The sequence below is a fragment of the Papio anubis genome, chromosome 2, assembly GCF_008728515.1.
Source record: "Papio anubis isolate 15944 chromosome 2, Panubis1.0, whole genome shotgun sequence".
In the NCBI taxonomy this organism is placed as follows: domain Eukaryota; kingdom Metazoa; phylum Chordata; class Mammalia; order Primates; family Cercopithecidae; genus Papio; species Papio anubis.
The window spans coordinates 52160178-52180572 of NC_044977.1; the positions used below are offsets into that span (position 1 = coordinate 52160178).

The window sequence follows — 20395 nt, forward strand, 5'->3', positions numbered from 1 at the left end:
CTGGCCCAGTCTGACTCTGTGTGAGTCAGAGACCTGGTCCCACATTGATTGTACAAGGAATTAGAAACAGATGATATATCCCAGTGGAGGCAAAGGCCTCCAGGGGAGTTGTAAACTGAGCAGTTTATCTTTTTTATTTTCAAAATTCTATCTATCTGTCCATCCATCTATTCATCTGTCCAACCATCCTTATAAGGCAGAATATCTTTGAGGAAGTTTTCTCCATGCATCATCCAAAGTATAACTTGATTAAAATAAAGTTGCAGGCAAAAGCGCCACAGTATGAGATTAAGAACATTAATAAAATAGAACAATTATAACAATATACTGTAATGAAAGTTATGGGAATCTGATCTCTCAAAATATCTTAATTTTTATTTTTATTTTTTAAGAGAGTCTTACTCTGTTGTGCAGGCTGGAGTGCAGTGGTGTGATCTCGGCTCACTGCAACCTCTGCCTCCCAAGTTCAAGAGATTCTTGTGCCTCAGCCTCCCAAGTAGCTGGGATTACAGGCATGTACTACCACACCCGGCTAATTTCTGTATTTTTACTAGAGATAGGCTTTCACCACGCTGGCCAGGCTGGTCTCAAACTCCTGACCTCAGGTGACCCACCTGCTCAGCCTCCCAAAGTGCTGAGATTCCAGGCATGAGCCACTGTGCCCAGTAGATAGCTGAATCTTTTGGACTACAGTTGACCTTGGGTAGCTTTGACTCTGCTTTTTCTTACAGTGCTTATCTGTTCCTGAAACTACGTCATGTAGTTACTTGCTTGTGTGTCCCCCCTCCAATCCCCCTAGAATGTAAACTCCATGAAGGCAGCTCTGTTTGTCTTATTCGCGTTTGTATTCTTGATGCCTCAAACAGTACCTGGCCCACAGCAGACCCTTAGTCATTATCTGCTGAATGAGGAACTCACCTGGTCCAGACCCTCACTTTAAGATAGGGGATGCAACGGAATACTATGCAGCCACAAAAATGGACAAGATTGTGTCTTTTGTGAGAACATGGATGGAGCTCGAGGCTATTTTTTTTTTTTTTTTTTTGAGACTGAGTCTGGCTCTGTCGCCCAGGCTGGAGTGCAGTGGCCGGATCTCAGCTCACTGCAAGCTCCGCCTCCCGGGTTTACGCCATTCTCCTGCCTCAGCCTCCGGAGTAGCTGGGACCACAGGCGCCCGCCACCTCGCCCGGCTAGTTTTTTGTATTTTTTAGTAGAGACGGGGTTTCACCGTGTTAGCCAGGATGGTCTCGATCTCCTGACCTTGTGATCCGCCCGTCTCAGCCTCCCAAAGTGCTGGGATTACAGGCTTGAGCCACCGCGCCCGGCAAGGCTATTATCTTTAGCAAACTAACCCAGGAACAGACAACCAAATACCGCATATTCTTACTTGTAAGTGGGAACTAAATGAAGAGAATTTATGAACACAAAGAAGGGAACAACAGACTCTGGGGTCTACTTGAGGGTGAAGGGTGGGAGGAGGGAGAGGATCAGAAAAAATAACTACTGGATACTAGGCTTAGCACCTGGGTGATCAAATAATCTGTACAACAAACCCCTGTCACATGAGTTTACCTATATAACAAACTTTCACATGTACCCTTGAACCTAATTTTTTTTTTTTTTGGAGTCTCCCTCTGTCACCCAGGCTGGAGTGCAGTGGCATGATCTCAGCTCACTACAACCTCTGCCTCCCGGGATCAAGCAATTTTTCTGCCTCAGCCTTCCAAATAGCTGGGATTACAGGTGCCTGCTACCACGCCCAGCCAGCTAATTTTTGTATTTTTAGTATCAACAGGGTTTCATCATGTTGGTCAAGCTGGTCTCAAACTCCTGACCTCAAGTGATCTGCCTGCCTCGGCCTCCCAAAGTGCTGGGATTACAGGCGTGAGCCACTGCACCTGGCCCTAAATGTAAAGTTAAAAAAATTAAGTAAATAAAGTATTGATTTAATTAAAAAAAAAAAAAAAAGATCAAGGGAGGCAGTACTGTTAGACATTTCTAAAAGCCTGGGCTCCAGAATTCAAAGCCCAGTTCTGCAAGTTACCGGCCCTGGAAACTATTATGGGCAATGACCTACTTTTTCTAAACTGTAGTCTCCCTATCAGAAAATGAAGACAATAAGAGTCTCCACTGCATAGGACTGCTATAAGGATTAAACAAGATGATGGATGTAAAATACTTAGTAAAATGCTTGGCACATGGCAAGTGCTCAATGATGGCTGCGGCGATTATTACAATTATATGACTGTTCTCACTCGGCAGATGAGGCCACTGAGGCCTGGGGATAAGGGACTCTCCCAAATTACCCAGTCTCATGGCTAGTGAGACGTGGGGGTGGGTGCTATAGAATGCTTTTCTTTTTTTTTTTCTTTTGAGACAGAGTCTCACTCTGTTGCCCAGGCTGGAGTGCAGTGGGGCGATCTTGGCTCACTGCAAGCTCTGCCTCCCAGGTTCATGCCATTCTCCTGCCTCAGCCTCCAGAGCAGCTGGGACTATAGGCGCCTGCCACCATGCCTGGTTAATTTTTTATATTTTTTAGTAGAGATGGGGTTTCACCGTGTTAGTCAGGATGGTCTCTATCTCCTGACCTCGTGATCCACCCGACTCGGCCTCCCAAAGTGCTGGGATTATAGGCGTGAGCCACCGTGCCCAGTCACAACACTTTTCTAAGATTACAGAGCAAACAAGAGGGAAGGCCTGAAATGGGGTTGCAAGCTTCTACTCCTAGGCTTTCTCCCTAGACTGCCTTTTCTCTTTTTGCACTTACCCTTACCCCAATCCAAATATCCAATAATCTTATCTAAACCCAAAGGATGCCTTCTTAGAAAACATCGTCAACAGCACACATGACCAATTTGATGTTCTAGGGCAAATCTGATATAAACTCCATTCTCACACACGCCACACGAAGAATTACTTACATAAATCTGTCCCGTACTTGAGTCCCACTTTGGGCACCCAGCCCTTGCTTCGAAAGTAATGGTAGGCCATGTAGGTGGTTCTGAACGTGGGCTGAACTACAGTGAAAGCTTTCCAGAGTTTCACTATCGTTAAAGGCTCCTAAAGTTATTTACAAAAAACAAAAAGCATTACTGTGTATGCATTCTCCCTCCGTTCAGCCAGAGCGTCAACATCTATACTAAGTGTGGAGCTGAAGCAGCGAATAAAACGCATTTCCCCCCGCACAGCAATTTATTTTATTTTATTTTTGAGACAGAGTCTCGCTCTGTCACCCAGGCTGGAGTGCAGTGGCGCGATCTCGGCTCACTCCCAGTAGAGCAATTTAGCAAGAAGGTCTGGCCCTGCACTGTCCAGTGAGGCAGCTGCCAGCCATACACACCTAGTCTGAACTGAGAGGGGCTCTAAGTGTAAAATACACACTGACTTCCTACTTAGTATGAAAAAAAAAAAATAGGGAATATAAACTATTTCAATAACTTTGAATAAGTTGGGTTAAATAAACTGTGTAATATTGTATTAAAATTCCACCTGCTTTTTAAAAAACATTTTTAATGTGGCTACCAGAAAATCTGAAATTATATACACATGGCTCCCATCTGAGGCTCTCAATGTCCTTCTATTGCACAACACTGCTCCAGAGGACTTAGAAAAGGCAGCATTTGAGCACGAGAAGTAGTGAGGGAAAGGGGCTGGACGGGGGGTGGTGGTGTGCCGGGATGGACATTCCAGGCAGAGGAACCAGCACATGCAGGGGGCTCACTGTAACAAGCCCACCAAGGCTGGAGGGCAGTGCCTGACAACATTTCACAGATCTTTAACAAGTAGCTACTCTATGTCAGATCACGTTCAGAAGAACAAAAAATAATTTTATAGTAAAACTTAAAAAAAAAAAAAATCCAAAATTTAGTGTTTGAAACTAGAGAATTTATCTGATGGCACAAATTAATAATTAACTGCTTATAAGACAACTTTGTTTTTAATGTGGGAGTCAAAGAGAATGAGAATGGTTTGGTCTAGAGAATATTCTGATGTATCATTACCAAAAATACAATGACAACAAAATAACTAGGTAAGTTTGGAAATTTTTTGCTTCATTTCAGTAGTTACTGAAACAATCAATTTTTCAGCTGATTTAAGGCTCAGTCACTCAGTGAGACTAGCTCAGTTTGTCCCAGCCTAAGATTATAATACAATAGGCTAGAGTTTTTTTTGCAGTTGTTCCTAATGCAAAAATTCCATACCTGTGTGACCTTGTGACCCCACTGCGAGTAAACACTCAACCCCCTCTTCTAACAAGCAACAGTCTCATAGAGAAGGTTGAATTTCCAACACAGTGCAATGTTGTTCAGATGTTGAGGCTTTTATGTCACAGCTGTAATGTTCTGACAAATTTCAGGTAAGGCCCATGAGAAGAAGCAGGGTGGGGCTAAGAATGGCCACCATTTGGGAAAATGAGGCATCTGTCAGGCAGACACTGCTTACAAACCGCTAGAATACCCATGAACAGTATTTATGCAATTAGAATTTGATGAACGATTAAATTATGTGCTCCCAAGAGTCAAAGAGAATACACCTTCTCTGTTCCATTTACTGTTCTGTTTACTTTTCTCTTTTTCATTTTATTTGAATTATTTTACAATTATCTCTCTTCTAAAGGCAGCAGGCTACAGCACAAAGTCATGGGCTTTGGAGTTACTTGGACTAGTTGTGTGACTTTGGGTACATTACTTATTTTCTCTGAGCCTCAGTTACTTTATCTGCAAATTCTTACCAGGTGGTGGTAAGGACTATAAATAGTGCATGTAAAGTACCTAACGTATAGCTTTTATCATAGTAGGTGCCAAATACTGGTAACTTTTACTTTTGTTAATTTTTAATACTATTCTGACACAGATGTCCTTTTTTTTCTGAGACAGAGTCTTGCTCTGTCGCCCAGGCTGGAGCGCAGTGGCGTAATATCTGCTCACTGCAAGCTCCGCCCCCTGGGTTCATGCCATTCTCCTGCTTCAGCCTCCCGGGTAGCTGGGACTACAGGTGTCCACCACCACGCCCGACTAATTTTTTTGTATTTTTAGTAAAGATCCGACTAATTTTTTTTTTAGTATTTTTAGTAGAGACAGGGTTTCACCATGTTAGCCAGGATGGTCTCGATCTCCTGATCTAGTGATCTGACCTAATTATTATACAGTATAAGATACTGTATCTCTCCTAGTTTCAAGGAATGAAATGCAAAAAGGGGTCAAAGATGCCTTTTGCTCGAACAGTCCCACCTCAGAACCCAAATCCAAAACTTTAGAGAAAAATTCAATTCCTATTTTATTCAGTAAGAGTAGAAACATTTGTATTAATGCAATATAGAAATTAGTACAACCTGCTTTTAACAATAGGGAAATTTTAAGTGGATTGTATGTAAACAAAGCATCTTACCTTCTCATAGTAAATACTTAAACATCCCAGAGCATAAACCAAGAAGAAGGCCTGAAAATACAGCAAGCAGAAAATGCTCATTACAAATAGTTCCACAATCTTGTGAAACTATTTTACAGACTGATCTCTTTTCACTTCAATACAAATTAATGCCCTTAAGTCATCATCAAAAAGGTCACATATTTTTAATATAAATGGTTCATTTGAATGTCTTAGATTTAAAAAAAAAAATCTAAGAAAATACAAATGTTACCAACTGGTTTAAATCAATAAAAAATAAAAGATTTTTATGAATGTTTCCATATTTATTCCCTAAAAAACCTATATAACTGAAAAATGACGTTAACAGGTGTAGCAATAGAAATTGTTGTTCATTGGAGTTTCTCCCTGTACAATTAAATAACCATATTTAAATTGAGAAAAATATATATAGAAAAAAATGTGTGAAAAGTATGGGGCAGTGCTGATTTTGCTTACCTGACAAAATACTAGTTTCCCAGTTATCTTTGGTGAAATGATTTTCTAGAACCCTATGTTTGCACTGACCTCATATGATGACATATTTTTACTATGTGCGGGGAAGCCTGTAGGAATGGCAAAGAAAATTGGCTCCAGTTGAATACAATCACATTTAATGGAAATGAAAATGGCTTTCTGTTAAAATAATACACTGCCAAACAACTGACACCACCCAAAGAGACATGTGTTGTTGGCTTTGCCTATCCAGGGCGCTTAGGGTCTACAGATACCACTGAAGGGACTCCCATGAGATTGGTGCATAGCAGGTAGTGACCAAATGGTAGCCAGTGGTAAAATGGGACTACATTTCTTTTTAAATATGAAGGTGAAAAATGAGATTTATAACCAAACATCAAATATTCTGCTTCAGCTCTCACTGCTGCTTCCAGCAGACACAGACAAGGAGGGGTCCTCTTGTGCAGTGTGGGAGCAGAAACATAATCCCCTCCCTGTCATGAGCCTTGAGGCTATTGTGCAGCAACAAGGCACTGACAAACTGCTCATTCAGCGTGTTTCCTCACTGTCCTTCCATCCCACCCCTAAGCCAGCACACACAGAACAAAAGACAGCACAAGTAATATGGGTGGAAGGACTTCCAAGCAGTGAATACCTTGTCATTCTCTGCCTGGCTATCTGATGACATCTCTCTTCACAGGGGCAGTTCGCAAAGGGTGGTCTGGGGATCCTGGGATCCCCAAGACCCTTGCAGGAGGTCTCAAGGTCAAAACCACTTCATAATAACGTGGTGTTATCTGCCTCATTTGTGCTCTCTCCAGTGACTATAAGATGTGTGATGGTCCAAGACTGGAGCCAGAAGCAGATGCAAGAATCTAGATGACTTTCAGGAAATCAGACCTTAAATCGACTTGCAAAAATGAAAAACGAAGCCTCTTCTCACTAAATTTTTTGTTTTGGAAAATATAGTTATTTTTCATTAAAAACTTACATTAAATTATTTATGTCAAGGTATGGGTTGTTGTTGTTTTTAATATGGAAGGCTTCACAAACTTGTGTCATCCATGGGCAGGGGTCATACTAATCTCTGCATTGTTCCAATTTTAGTATATGTGCTGTTGAAGACATCACTATTATTATTTTTAAATGTGTTAAATAGATACTCATCATTTTTGTTTTAATTCATAATTTGATAAACACTGACAAATATGAGGAACCACTACTTTAGTTTTACCCAAATCCAAATCTAGAGCATTTCTGGAGATGAAGGTAGTCACCTTCTATTCCACTTTTTCCTATCGCCTTCCTGGTCCCAGCCTGTGGGTGGCTCCTTCCTGCCTCCTGTGACACCCTCCCTGTTCTGAGCCCTCTACAGTCCACTCTCACAGCATCCAGATTCATCTTCTTGGCACATGAAGATCATGTCGTTCCCCTAATTAAAACCCTCCAAAGAGATTTCACTGCCCTTAGAATAAAGTCCAAACTGCTTGCCACCAGCTCCAGGTCCCTGCACGATCTTACCACTGCTCTTTCCAGACGTCCTGTCTGCACTTCTGTCTCCTGAAGACACTAAGCTCATTCAGGCCTTTGCCTCTGTAATCGCTACTCCTGCTATCTGGCATGTTCTGCTCCAGACTCAAAGGTCACCTCTCGGAGAGGTCTTCCTTGGCCACTGAGTCTAAGTAACCCACATCCTGATCACCTCCAGAGCACTTACTTTTGTCTGAAAATCTTTCTCTTACATGTGTTCCTCCGATTAGAATGTAAACTCTGGCAGAACAGAAACTGCCTGCTGTTCCCTTGGCCTAGAAAGGGGTCTAGTACGTGTTAGGTGTTCAATGCTTGTGCTGAAAGACAAAAAAGACAGGTCCCCAATCCTGCCCTTGGCTTAGGCCCCAACAGCCAGAGCCACCCTACAGCAGGTCTCTGCACCTCACTCAGCTCATCTCTTCTCAGTGTGAACATTGTGTTCCACTTCTTTCACTGCTGTTGACAGCCCTGCCAAGTGGCCCACAATTTTATTTTGACCTTTTCTCTTTCCATCACTCACTACTTATTAATACAGAATACTGCTGTTTTTCAGATGGACTACAGGCCAAAAGGTGCAATGGAAAAGATAAAGTTGTTTCCTCAACACAATTTGCACTTCTTGGTTCAGAATAGTGTAACACAAAGAATGAAGTTTGAGATCTGACAGACCTGAGCTCAAATCGTCACTGTTAGCTAGGGCCTTGGAAGTATCACTTAAATTCTCCATGCCTCATCTATACAATGAGGATCATAACGCTTTCTTAGCTAAATATTTTTTTTTTAGCTAAATATTTAATAAGATTAAATCACACAAAGATTTTTATTTTTTAAATTATACTTTATGTTCTAGGGTACATGCGCACAACGTGTACGTTTGTTACGTATGTATACATGTGCCATGTTGGTGTGCTACACCCATTAACTCGTCATTTACATTAGGTGTATCTCCTAATGCTATCCCTCCCGCTTCCTCCCACCCCACAACAGGTCCCAGAAATCACACAAAGATTTAATAAGTTATGAAAAGCACCTAAAAGCTCAATTAATTTTAGTTTTCCTCCTTTCTGGAACTCCTGACCTCAGGTGATCTGCCTGCCTCGGCCTCCCCAAGCACTGAGATTACAGGCATGAGCCACTGTGGCTGGCCTTAGTTTTCTTCCCTTTCTAATAACTGGATAGCATAGCCTGGAAAAAAAAGTTCAATCCCATCCTTGCCTAATAAGAGATTCTTTCCTGATATCTGCTAAAATGTAAGTTCCTCAAAAACTGATGTGTTTTCATTATCAGCAAGCATACATTTCCCCAAGAGTGAATGAAACCATTATCTCATTTTTATTTGCTTAAAATGGTGATTGGCTTTTACCAATCTATGCAAAATGTGACTAGGCACTTATTACCAATGGAGGGGATCTTAATTCAATTGAGTTGGTTTTATTTAAAATTAATCAGTAGACTAGAGAGGTCTGTAGAGGTTGACAATCATATCCCCTGCAATCGCATTATTAAGTTTTACTTTCACAGTACTAATAAGATGGAAGGATAAGTTTAATGATAGTTTTTAACATCATACTGCTAAATGTAGTCAGGGCCCTCAAGTGTTGTAATGGAAAAATAGATCTCAATAACAGATCCCTATAAAACAATGGAATACATTAGCTAACTGGCATGGCAATCTAATTATCCCTGAAATGAATACTGAATCATCCCCATGTCCAGTTCACAAAAAGTATGGTTTAAAATGTCACTGGCTAAAAGCAGAGGTAAGGAAGATGTTGCATGTGGAATATGCCATCTGGCATATGTGAATACAGTTGTAGGTGCCTAACCAGGAAAAAAGTGTATTCTACTAATGTGATCTAGTCACTGTGTGTGTGAAAGACCTAGTCACTGTGCAATACTTCCACCATTTAAGTAAAAGATCTATTTTGTGATCATCATCATCAATTTAGAGACAGAGTATGTATGTCCTATCAGGCAGAGAATAAAGGCAGGAACCAAATGAGCACCTATTACATGTGCCAGGAACTGTGCTGGTCATTGTCTATACATCACTGAACGTCATTAGCTGCTACATCAATTCAAGCAAAAATAAAGCACAATTTCCAAGAAGTGTTTTTTCTTGTGAGAGCTAGCCCTCCCTCAGGACACACACGTCTTTCTCCAAACTGCCCATAAAACACATTGCACTGAAGTTCATTTTAAATTTACAGAAAATATATTCATTTAAAAATATCTGCCATTTTGTGAACTAAAGCTATGTCTTCACTCCACCCAGGGAAGTTGGCTAGCTGGGAGAGGGATGGGGACACAATGAGGAATATACATTGCTAAGTGTCTTCCAGGACAGAGAGACGTCACACATATCACGCTGCATTCAATCTTCACTATCGTCCTCTGAAGGAGAACACTACAGCTGAGGAAAACGAGGAATGCCAAGAACACTGTCTATTGTGTGTTATACTGCATGTGGCAAATATTTTTTTCCCATTTCATCTTTTGCCTGTAATTTTGCCTTTGTCTTTAACATAGTTTTAAATCTCTAGGTAATGAAATCTATATATTATGGCCTCTTAGAAGAACTTATCCATATCTCAAAAATATATAAAACACAGGCAGGGTGGCTCACACCTGTAATCCCAGCACTTTGGGAGGCCGAGGCTGGTGGATCACTTGAGCCCAGCAGTTTGAAACCTGGGCAACACAGCGAAACCCCATCTTTACCAAAAATACAAAAATTAGCTGGTGTGGTGGCGTGTGCCTGTGGTCCCAACTACTCGGGAGGCTGAGATGGCAGGACTGCTTGGGCTCAGGAGACTGAGGCTGCAGTGAGCTGATATTGTACCACTGCACTGCAGCTTAGGTGACAGAGAGAGTCCCTGTCTTTAAAAAAAAAAAAAAAAAAAAAAAAAAAAAAAAAAAAAGCATAAATAATTATCCTTGTTTTCTATTTTAAATTTCCCTTTATATCTTTAATTGACCTGAAATTTATTTTTGTGTATGTTAGGAGATGGGATTTTAGCTTTGTCTTTTCCAAATGGCTAATCAGCTGTCCCAACACCATGAATCTTTTCTTCACTAATATGAAGTGTTATTTTTATTGTACCCTGAAATCCCATCTATAAATGGGTCTGTTTGTAGATTGTGGCCCAATCTTTCCTTTCCTATACCAAGACTATATTGCTACTTATGTTTTATTAACAGCTGCAGTAAGATCTCCTTTTTCTTGGCTACTCTAATGATTCCAAGTGAACTTTAAAAATTAATAAGGCCTACAGTCATGCTACTCTGAACGTGCCTGATCTTGTCTGATTTCAGAAGCTAAGCAGCGTTGGGCCTGGTTAGTACTTGGGAGGGGAGACTGCCTGGGAATACTGGGTGCTGTAGGCTTAAAACAAGGATCAATGAAACAAAGAGCAAAACTGCAGTTCTTCTCTGTCCTGCCCGCCAGCACACAAAGGCTTTTAAAACAAAACCCAATCCTCAAAGCAGTTCACCCAAAGTTTCCTGTGTGTCTGGGTATATAAGAGAATATAAATATATTTACAGAAAAAAATTAGAATAGTTTTTCAAACCTTAATCAAAAGGCTCTGCTGTAAGTATATATTCTTGCTAAAAGGACCCAAACTGTCTCACAGTTGAAGTCTCTGGAAAATTTTCAGAAGTTTAGATAGAAGGAAAGTCACCGATCCATTGCAGGGGAGGGAGACTAGTCAAACAACATAGCAGTAAAAAATAACTGCAAAATTCTAGGGAAGAATCTTAGACATTCTAATCACTGGATTCTGATACTTGGAATCCACATTATGGACACTAAGAAGGGGAAAAGGAATGTGGAAAAAACAGGTGAGGTACAAAATGGAAGAGCCAGGCACAAGAAGATGCGTAAACGAGACCCAACTGAGACTGCTGCTGTCAGGCACACGGAGAGCTGTCGCCCGACGCTGGTGTGCCCCTTTGTTTCCAAGCATTCCTACCTAGTCCTCCTGTGTGGGGACCACTTTCTTTTGTTTTCTTCTTTAAAAGCTTTATAACTATATACAAACAATACACAGAAGTACCAGTAAGGTAGCCTCCAACACCAGAGTTAGACTAAGAAATCGACATGCATCGGCAAACTCAGAGCCACAACTGAATGGTATCAACACAGTTAAAGAATGTGACACAGAGTGAGTGAGGAAAGTCAGCAAATGGGGAATCTGGTGACAGTGGCAAGGTCTTCGCAATGCACACAGGATGAGACTCCGACCCAAGGGTTCGGTGGCAGACCAATGCATGCACCACACTACCTCCAGTCTAGATGTTAGCAGCTTTTTGTTTGATATACCTCAATTCAATGGTGGCTTTTCAAGAAAAAGAATAAATGCTACCACATTAAGTAAAATAATTAAATGAAAGACTTACGACAATCTTAGAATCATCAGTATCAAGTTAAAAACAGTTTATCCCTCCTTGGGGAGAAGGACACGTGGGCCTGACATCCTTAAGCATTTGGATTATCCAGCTCACTCCTCACGGGCTGACTCCGTGTTCACCAAGCAGCCTTCCAATTATATTACCCTTTGGCACCTGAATTTTCTACATGAAGAGAATATGCCAATATGGAAAGGCAGGTGGTGGGGCCTTTGCTAATGTTAATAAACTCACACTCTAGTTTATTCCCCAGGCTCTTGTGAGCACACTCAGCCTGAATGCTGCTCCTAGAGCTCAAGTCATTTTCTGTGCTCTAACAAATCCGAACTTCTTAGTCCCTCAAGCAAAGGATTAGACCTGGAATGCAGGGCCCTACTGGGGTGCTGCCATGGAAGGAATCTTGCTGGGAATGAGTGAGCTGGTCTGCACCACCCCTATTAAATCTCCTCCCATTAGTTTCCCAACAGCACACACAGGGATAGTAAAATTAAACACGACTACTTTGGATCTTGGGAAATTTAAATGTTAAATCTCCTTAACCTTCAAAAGTTGACTGCCTGGCAGGGTGTGGTGGCTCATGCCTGTAATCCCAGCACTTTGGGAGGCCAAGACGGGCAGATCACTTGAGGCCAGGAGTTTGAGAGCAGCCTGACCAATATGGCGAAACCCCATCTCTACTAAAAATACAAAAATTAGCTGGGTGTGATGGTGTGTGCCTGTAGTTCCAGCTACCAGGAGGCTGAGGTGGATCACCTGAACCCGGGAGGCAGAGGCTGCAGTGTGCTGAGATCACGCCACTGCACTGCAGCTTAGGTGACAGAGCGAGACGGTGTCTCAAAAAAAAAAAAAAAAAAAGTTGATGGCCCTAACTTTATGACAGCATTATGCAACTGCTTTTAATTTACAGTGAAATCAACTTTCGTTTGATTAAAAAAAAATTTCGGTCCCCCAAATCAATCTATTTTTCACTGGATCTTGCTAATTAAAAAGCATTTGATTAAAAAATTAGCCAGATGTGGGGTGGCATGCACCTATAGTTCTAGCTACTCAGGAGGCTGAGGTGGTAGGATACCTTGAGCTCAGGAGTATGAGGCTTCAGTGAGCCACGATGGTGCCACTGCACTCCAGCCTGGGCAACAGAGAGAAACTGTGTCTCTAAAAAACATAAAAACAAAAAATTTAAAGAGCAAAGCATTTGAGCGTTTGTGTGTGTGCGTGTCCACTGAAGGATGCAGAAGATGGAAACAGAAATCTTCAGAAATAGCTACTCAGAAATAACTAAGGTAAATATAGTTTATAGCTCTTCAATTACTCTATGCAAATTTCCAAATCTCTGTTCTGAATGAGTCAAGGCAAAGGCATGAAAACACCCCTACAGGGCTGCATGTCCACATCTGTGGTAGGTTGCAGACCAAAAGCTTCCCATGTCAGTGCCGAATGGACTTCTAAGTCAGCTGTGTATTACCGCTCTGAGTCCCTTAAGAGAGCTGTTGTGAATCACCACAGCAGGGGTGAGACGCCATTCTGCCTGTGCTCCTGACTGACATTCACAGAAACACTGAGCGGGTACATGCAGTGCACCAAACATGGGTGATTCATTCAAAAGAAATCTGCCAAAACAGAACGACAAGTAGAGCTAGGTTTAATGGTATGCTCCCTGAAAACTTCTGGAACACATCTCTGGTATGTTCTCAGGTGCCAGTCAGCTTCTAAGAAGGCAGAGTATCCTCATCTCCTGTCTCCTATTACCCTTGCCTTTCATCAGGGAGTGTTCAAGAGGAGGCAGCAGGTAGCAGCAGCCTTTAAAAAATCTGTCGCGGCCGGGCGCGGTGGCTCAAGCCTGTAATCCCAGCACTTTGGGAGGCCGAGACGGGCGGATCACGAGGTCAGGAGATCGAGACCATCCTGGCTAACACGGTGAAACCCCGTCTCTACTAAAAAATACAAAAAACTAGCCGGGCGAGGTGGCGGGCGCCTGTAGTCCCAGCTACTCGGGAGGCTGAGGCAGGAGAATGGCGTGAACCCGGGAGGCGGAGCTTGCAGTGAGCTGAGATCCGGCCACTGCACTCCAGCCTGGGCGACAGAGCGAGACTCCGTCTCTTAAAAAAACAGGAGAGGCCGGACGATTTGTCAACACCCTGTAATCCCAGCACTTTGGGAGGCTGAGGAGGGCGGATCACGAGGTCAGGAGATCGAGACCATCCTGGCTAACACGATGAAACCCTGTCTCTACTACAAATACAAAAAAAAAAATTTAGCTGGGTGTGCTGGTGGGCGCCTGCAGTCCCAGCCACTCGGGAGGCTGAGGCAGGAGAATGGTGTGAATCTGGGAGGCGGAGCTTGCAGTGAGCCGAGATCGCGCCACTGCACTCCAGCCTGGGCGACAGAGCGAGACTCTGTCTCGGGGGAAAAAAAAAAACTTGTCAATAAAAGACAGCAGTTGGTCACCTGGAACAGTGCGGCTGAACTCACAGTATTTGACACCAAATACACTTCGCCTCCAGCTGCCACCTCCCAGGCCAGGCCTCTAGCCCACCCTCCATACTGATGCTAGCTCTAGGCACTCCACTTCCCTACAGAACCCCCTGCAGTGCCCTGCTGCCCCAGGACCAGGCCAGACCCTGACTCACGGACACACCCTCCCCCATCTGGTGTTCTTTTTGGCTGAGCTATCTGAAAGAGCCTTTGCTACCCTGTGTCTATGCGGCAAGCCCCATCTATCCTTTACTATCCTCAGCTATCATGATTACAAAGGCTTTCCACTTCAGCCCTGCTGGATGGTCTCCACCAGCTTCTGTGCAAATTCCCTATCTTGTACGTTAAATCATTTAACAAATAATTATTACGCACCTGATAGATGTCAGGCATTGGGCCCAAGGAAACAGGAAGAGCGATACTGACAAGATCCATATGCCACACTATGCTTATCACACTGAACTGTAATGATTTCTGGGCTATCTTTAAGACGGAAGTCATGTTCTACTTATTTCAGTATTGGTAGCCCTTAGCCCAATGCCTGGCACTTAGTATGTATCCAGTGGCCATTTTCGTGATTGTAAAAAATAAGGTTCCAACTAGCTGCTAATCAGCTTTTACAAGTAACTTAATAATGACAAAAGTAGCAGGCACTAACATTTATTGAGCATCTACTATATTATCAGGTACTGTCCTGACCCAATTACATGTATTATTTAATTTCCAGAACATCCTATGAACAAGATGTTACACAGCTCCCACTTTACAGAGAAGAAATCTGAGGCTCTGAGAGGCCAAACATCTAAAGAACAGGTACACATGGGCTGTCTAGTAAAGATCTCCACAAAGCTGGGAATGTCTTTGCATGTGCTGTTCAATACAGTAGCCAGTGGCCACACGTGGCCGTTCAGTGTTTGAAACGTGGCTGGTGCAACCAAGAAAAGGAATTTTGAATTGTATTTTAATTCAATTTAATTTAATTTAATTTAGTTTTTGAGACAGAGTCTCACTCTGTCGCCTAGGCTGGAGTGCAGTGGTGCAATCTCGGCTCACTGCAACCTCTGCCTCCCGGGTTCAAGCGATTCTCCTGCCTTAGTCTCCTGAGTAGCTGGGATTATAGGCGTGTGCCACCACACCCGGCTAATTTTTGTTTTTTTAGTAGAGACAGGGTTTCACCGTGTAAGCCAGGATGGTCTCGATCTCCCGACCTCGTGATCTGCCCTCCTTGGCCTCCCAAAGTGCTGGGATTACAGGTGTGAGCCACCACACCCGGCCCCCACATTACTTTCCTGTGGTCTCAGCTATAAAATTACCAACATGGATGTGTTCCATAGCACTCCCTGGGACCTACCTGTATGCCAAGAACCACACTGGACACTGCAGGAACTATCAAAGAAAGCCATCACAGAGCTCCTGGAGGAGAGGGGAGCCCAGGGGGTGCTATCTTCAAAGGCAGAAAGGACATTTCTGTGTGCACTATCAACATAAGCAAGAAAAGAGGGACTGAGCATAAAGTGACCACAGGTTAGAGGAACTCCAGATCACCAGGACAATATGATAGAGTTTATGGAAGGCCACTTTTAGCCACTTTTTTTTTTTTTTTTTTTGAAACAGGGTCTCGCTCGTGCAGTGGCATGATCTCGGTTCATTAAAGTCTCGACCTCCCAGGTTCAAGCAACCCTCCCACCTCAGCCACCCAAGTAGTTGAGACTACAGGCCTGTACTGCCACACCTGGCTAATTTTTACATTTTCTGTAGAGATGGGGTTTTGCCATGTTGCTTAGGCTGGCCTCAAACTCCTGGCTTCAAGCTATCTGCCTGCCTTGGCCTCCCAGAGTGCTGGGATTACAGGTGTGATTCATGGCACCAGGCCCAAGCTAACTTTCAAGAATGTAGCTACTGCATTAAGTAGAGGGATCCTGCAGAAGGAAATAAATCCATTTACTTAATTAGCAGTCACTACATGATCTGAATCATGTAGCACAGTCTATGAAAAGTTGAGACTCCATGAACATACCAAACAATAGTGACTTGTACTCTTTAAGTGGATAAATTATATGGTATATGAATTATAGTATTTTTTAAAAAGCTAGTGAAAATTAGTAACAAAATATTCAGCCAATCCGAAATCCATCTTTTTCTTCTTTCCACCCCCTTACCCACCACGTCACCAGTCAGCATCTGTTAACAATCTGAAATCTTTTTATTCTTTTTGTTTGACACACAGTCTCACTCTGTCATCCAAGCTGGAGCGCAGTAGTGCAATCATGGCTAACTGCAGACGCAACCTCCTGGGCTCAAGCAATCCTCCCACATGAGCCACGCAAGTGGTTGGACTACAGGCATCAGCCATCACACCTAGCCATCACTATAAAATCTTTTTTTTTCCTTTTTTTTGAGACAGAGTTTCACCCTGTCACCCAGGCTGGAGTGCAATGGCTCAATCTTGGCTCACTGCACCCTCCGCCTCCCGGGTTCAAGCAATTCTCCTGCCTCAGTCTCCTGAATAGTTGGGATTACAAGCATGAGCCACCACGTCTGGCTAATTTTTATATTTTTGGTAGAGACAGGATTTTACCATGCTGGCCAGGCTGGTCTCGAGCTCCTGATCTCAGGTGATCCGCCTGCCTTGGCCTCCCAAAGTGCTGGGATTACAGGTGTGAGCCACCGCACCCGGCCTAGCAATCTAAAATCTTAACAAGAAAAGTAGTACTCAGAAAAACACCTCGAATCTTCTGTGGAATGATTGCAAACATATATCTTAGAACTGATGAAATAAAGGCTGAGGAGTGAAATTTGGGCAGGCCTACTTGGGAGGTACACATAATGATTTCAATACTGACTCACAATATTCAATAACTGAATTACGTACAGAACTACACTGTGAGGTAGGTTCACATATAGCATAGTTCAGGCCCAAAGACCAACAGCTGAAATGATAACATGTTGAAAACATACCTCTTCTAGGCTGAGTTGCAAATACTCAAAGATCCTATATGGATTTCTTCTGCATATTAATCTGTTTCTTTGCACCAACTAAAGAGAAAGAAACACAATATATACAGAACAAATGGAAGCACTACATGTCATAGAGAACGTATTTTAAAATGAACATTTTTCTTATAAATTCCCAGGATTCACATTGTATTGTGCTAATATTATAAAAAAATGATTACAACAAAAATTTGAGACAGACTCTTGCTCTATTGCCTGGGCTGGAGTGCAGTGGTGTGATCACAGCTCACTGCCGCCTCAAATTCCTAGACTCAAGCAATTCTCCTACCTCAGCCTTCCCAGTAGCTGGGACTACAGGCAGGCGTGTGCCACCATGCCTGGCTAATTTTTTGTAGAGACAGAGTTGTCCAGGCTGGTCTTGAACTCCTGGCCTCAAGCAACCCTCCCGCTTCAGCCTCCCAAAGTGTTTATTATAGGTGTGAGGCACCACGCTTGTCCAAGAAACGCTTTTTTATTACTTGTGTGGAAAAGGAAGTTTTAACTTTTTCACTATGAAGATTCTGGCTTATTTCCTTTTTTCCCTGTGAATTTTTCCTGCAGTTGTAATCATTTTGTTGGTGAATTTTATTTTACGTGTTGCTTTTTTCACCCAATTGTACCTAATAAGCATTTGCCTATGTTTTTGTTTTTTTGAGACAGGGTCTCACTCTGTTGCCCAGCCTTGATCTCCCAGGATCAAGCAATCCTCCCACCTTAGCCTCTTGAGTAGCTGGGACTGGCATGTACCACCACACCCAGCAATTTTTTTTTTTTCACTTTTAGTAGAAATGAGGTCTTGCTATATTGCCCTGGCTGGTCTTGAACTCCTGGCCTCAAGTGATCCTCCTGCCTCGTCCTCCCAAAGTGGTGTGAGCCACTGTGCCTGGCTCCTATGCTCTTAATATGACTTCATAAACCTCATGCTAAGTCTACATGATATTGCTTTGAATGGGTATCTCATATCCCATTCAGCCATTAGATTGTTTCTAATTTTTAGCAATTCCAGACAGCTCTAGGGTAACTCTGACAGCAAGTCCCCTAATGACGTAGCTCTCACCCAGCTTCCCTAGGCTTTTCTCGTGACGGCTGACTTCCACACGTGAGCCCTTCTCGCTCAGCTGTACTCAAGATCAGGTGTAATTATCACCGCATTTTGTTTTCTCTCAAATAAAGGAGAGAGTACCATTGGCCTTGCCTTAATTTTATAAATTTTTAAAAAGTTATTCACCAACTTTGGGGTTTTAGTTGAAATGGCCCTCACAGCTGCTGTGGCCCAGAGCCTGCTGCTTCCCTCGGACCTTACAATAGGCCAGCTACCAGCTGCAGGCAAAAGACATCCCTATTAGCCAACATCTCCAGGAACAGATGGCTTTGGAGGAAGCAATTTATTTTCTCCTACTTACTTCCTCATTTGGGGCATCCTCCCTCTCGCTCATGGCACACTCCACTTCCTCGACGAGCACGTACTCATGGTCAGGCCCCCTGTCCCCAGCATGCAGGAGGCCGACGTGCTGGCTGCTGTCCTCATGGTGAGGGCCACACTGGAGGATGAGAGCATCTTGTTTGCAGCAACAGACTTGGGGCAGAGGTGCAGCGTCCTTTCTCACACTTTTCTCAAAGCCGTCTGTTGTTGGGTTGCACCCAGAGCCCTCCTGCAGGCAGCCTAATGGCTCACTGGGGTCACCCATACCACCTGACTTTCCAGAGTCCCCATTTACCACAGAAGGTCTCTCTCCCCCTGCTGTGCCTTCCATGTTAGAAACCATTCCAGAGTTAAGCTCGTCATACACTTGAGCCTCTTCGTTCCTTTTCACAGGAGGATGCTCAAGCGGTTTCGTGTAATCCTTGAGGATTCTGCACACTGTACTCTCATCCTGCCCCTGTCTACGCATCAGCTCTGCCGCCCACTCAACACTATGCTGATACCTGCAAGACAGAAATACTGTTGGAAACAGCACTCGAATTTCAAAATTGAAAAAACAAAGCACATAAAAGACTAGAAGGTGACACACCGAAATGTTTACAGCATTATTTGTGAATGGTGCATTATAGATAAATATTTTTCTTTTTTATACTTTTCTGCATTTTCTTTTCTTTTTTTTTTGAGACGGAGTCTGGCTCTGTTGCCAGGCTGGAGTGCAGTGGCACGATCTCGGTTCACTGCAACCTCCGCCTACTGGGTTCAAGTGATTCTTGTGCCTCAGCCTCCCAAGTAGCTGGGACTACAGGCACCCGCTACCACACCTGGCTAATTTTTGTATTTTTAGTAGGGTTTTGCTATGTTAGCCAGGAAGGTCTAAATCTCCTGACCTTGTGATCTGCCCGCCTCGGCCTCCCAAAGTGCTGGGATTACAGGTGTGAGCCACCGCATCTGGTCTCTGTATTTTCTAAGTGTTCTGCAACAAGCATACGCTACTTCTTGTTTCTTTGCTTTTATAGTTTCATTTTATTTATTTATTTTTTAAAAAACCCAGTTTAACTATGAAAATTTATATAATTTAAAACTGGCAGATTAAGTGATTTAGATAAATAAGCAAAAAAAAAAAAATGGCCATCCTTTATCAGGATTTTTTTGTATTATTATTAATATTTTTTGAGATGGAGTCTTACTCTGTCACCTGGGTGGAGTGCAGTGGCACGATTTCAGCTCACTGCAACCTCTGCCTCCCGGGTTCAAGCGATTCTCCTGCCTCAGCCTCCTCAGTAGCTGGGATGACAGGCTCGTGCCACCACACCCAGCTAATTTTTTATATTTTTGGTAGAGATGGGGTTTCACCATGTTGGCCAGGCTGGTCTCAAACTCCTGACCTCAAGTGATCTGCCCGCCTTGGCCTCCCAAAGTGCTGGGATTACAGGTGGAAGCCACCGCTCTCGGCTTGTTTTGTATTATTTTCAATTTTGGATCTCATAATGTTTTCAGATAGATATGCCATTCATAATACAAAGAACTTTTGTTTAGTATTGGAAAGCAAAATGAGAATTTCAATAAATATTCATCACAGTGCCTACCAACCTCTTTACAGGATAAGGAAATGATTTGGCTTATGTAGATTCATCCAAATATTCTAAGAGAAATAGCCCCTTTCCCCACAATACTTTTCAGAGTAGATTTTTTTTTTTTTTT

At 43.0% G+C, this 20395-nt stretch overlaps 1 protein-coding gene, 1 non-coding gene and 1 pseudogene across 5 annotated transcripts in view; 1 reads left to right on the forward strand and 2 right to left on the reverse strand.

Annotated features, from left to right (window-relative positions):
* The window catches only part of LOC116268670 (tRNA-splicing endonuclease subunit Sen2-like), a 30834-nt gene extending 11439 nt beyond the window's left edge, over positions 1 to 19395 (reverse strand). For 3 of the 4 annotated variants that reach the window (XR_004182092.1, XM_031663123.1, XM_031663125.1), the window contains exons 1-4: positions 18675 to 19395; positions 17236 to 17313; positions 5389 to 5439; positions 2922 to 3060 (exon numbers count right to left, since the gene is read on the reverse strand). Coding sequence is in view for 3 of the 4 variants with exons in the window: in XM_031663123.1 (XP_031518983.1) it covers positions 2922 to 3060; positions 5389 to 5439; positions 17236 to 17313; positions 18675 to 19163 (757 nt within the window). In the remaining variant the exon portion in view is untranslated. The remainder of the gene's footprint in view (positions 1 to 2921; positions 3061 to 5388; positions 5440 to 17235; positions 17314 to 18674) is intronic. The other variant, XM_031663124.1, reaches the window with a different exon arrangement.
* On the reverse strand, positions 6892 to 6993 carry LOC116273950. Its single transcript, XR_004182448.1, has one exon. It is a non-coding gene; the product is annotated as a U6 spliceosomal RNA (small nuclear RNA).
* LOC116274072 lies at positions 10660 to 10779 on the forward strand (annotated as a pseudogene).
* Positions 19396 to 20395: the final 1000 nt, after the last annotated feature.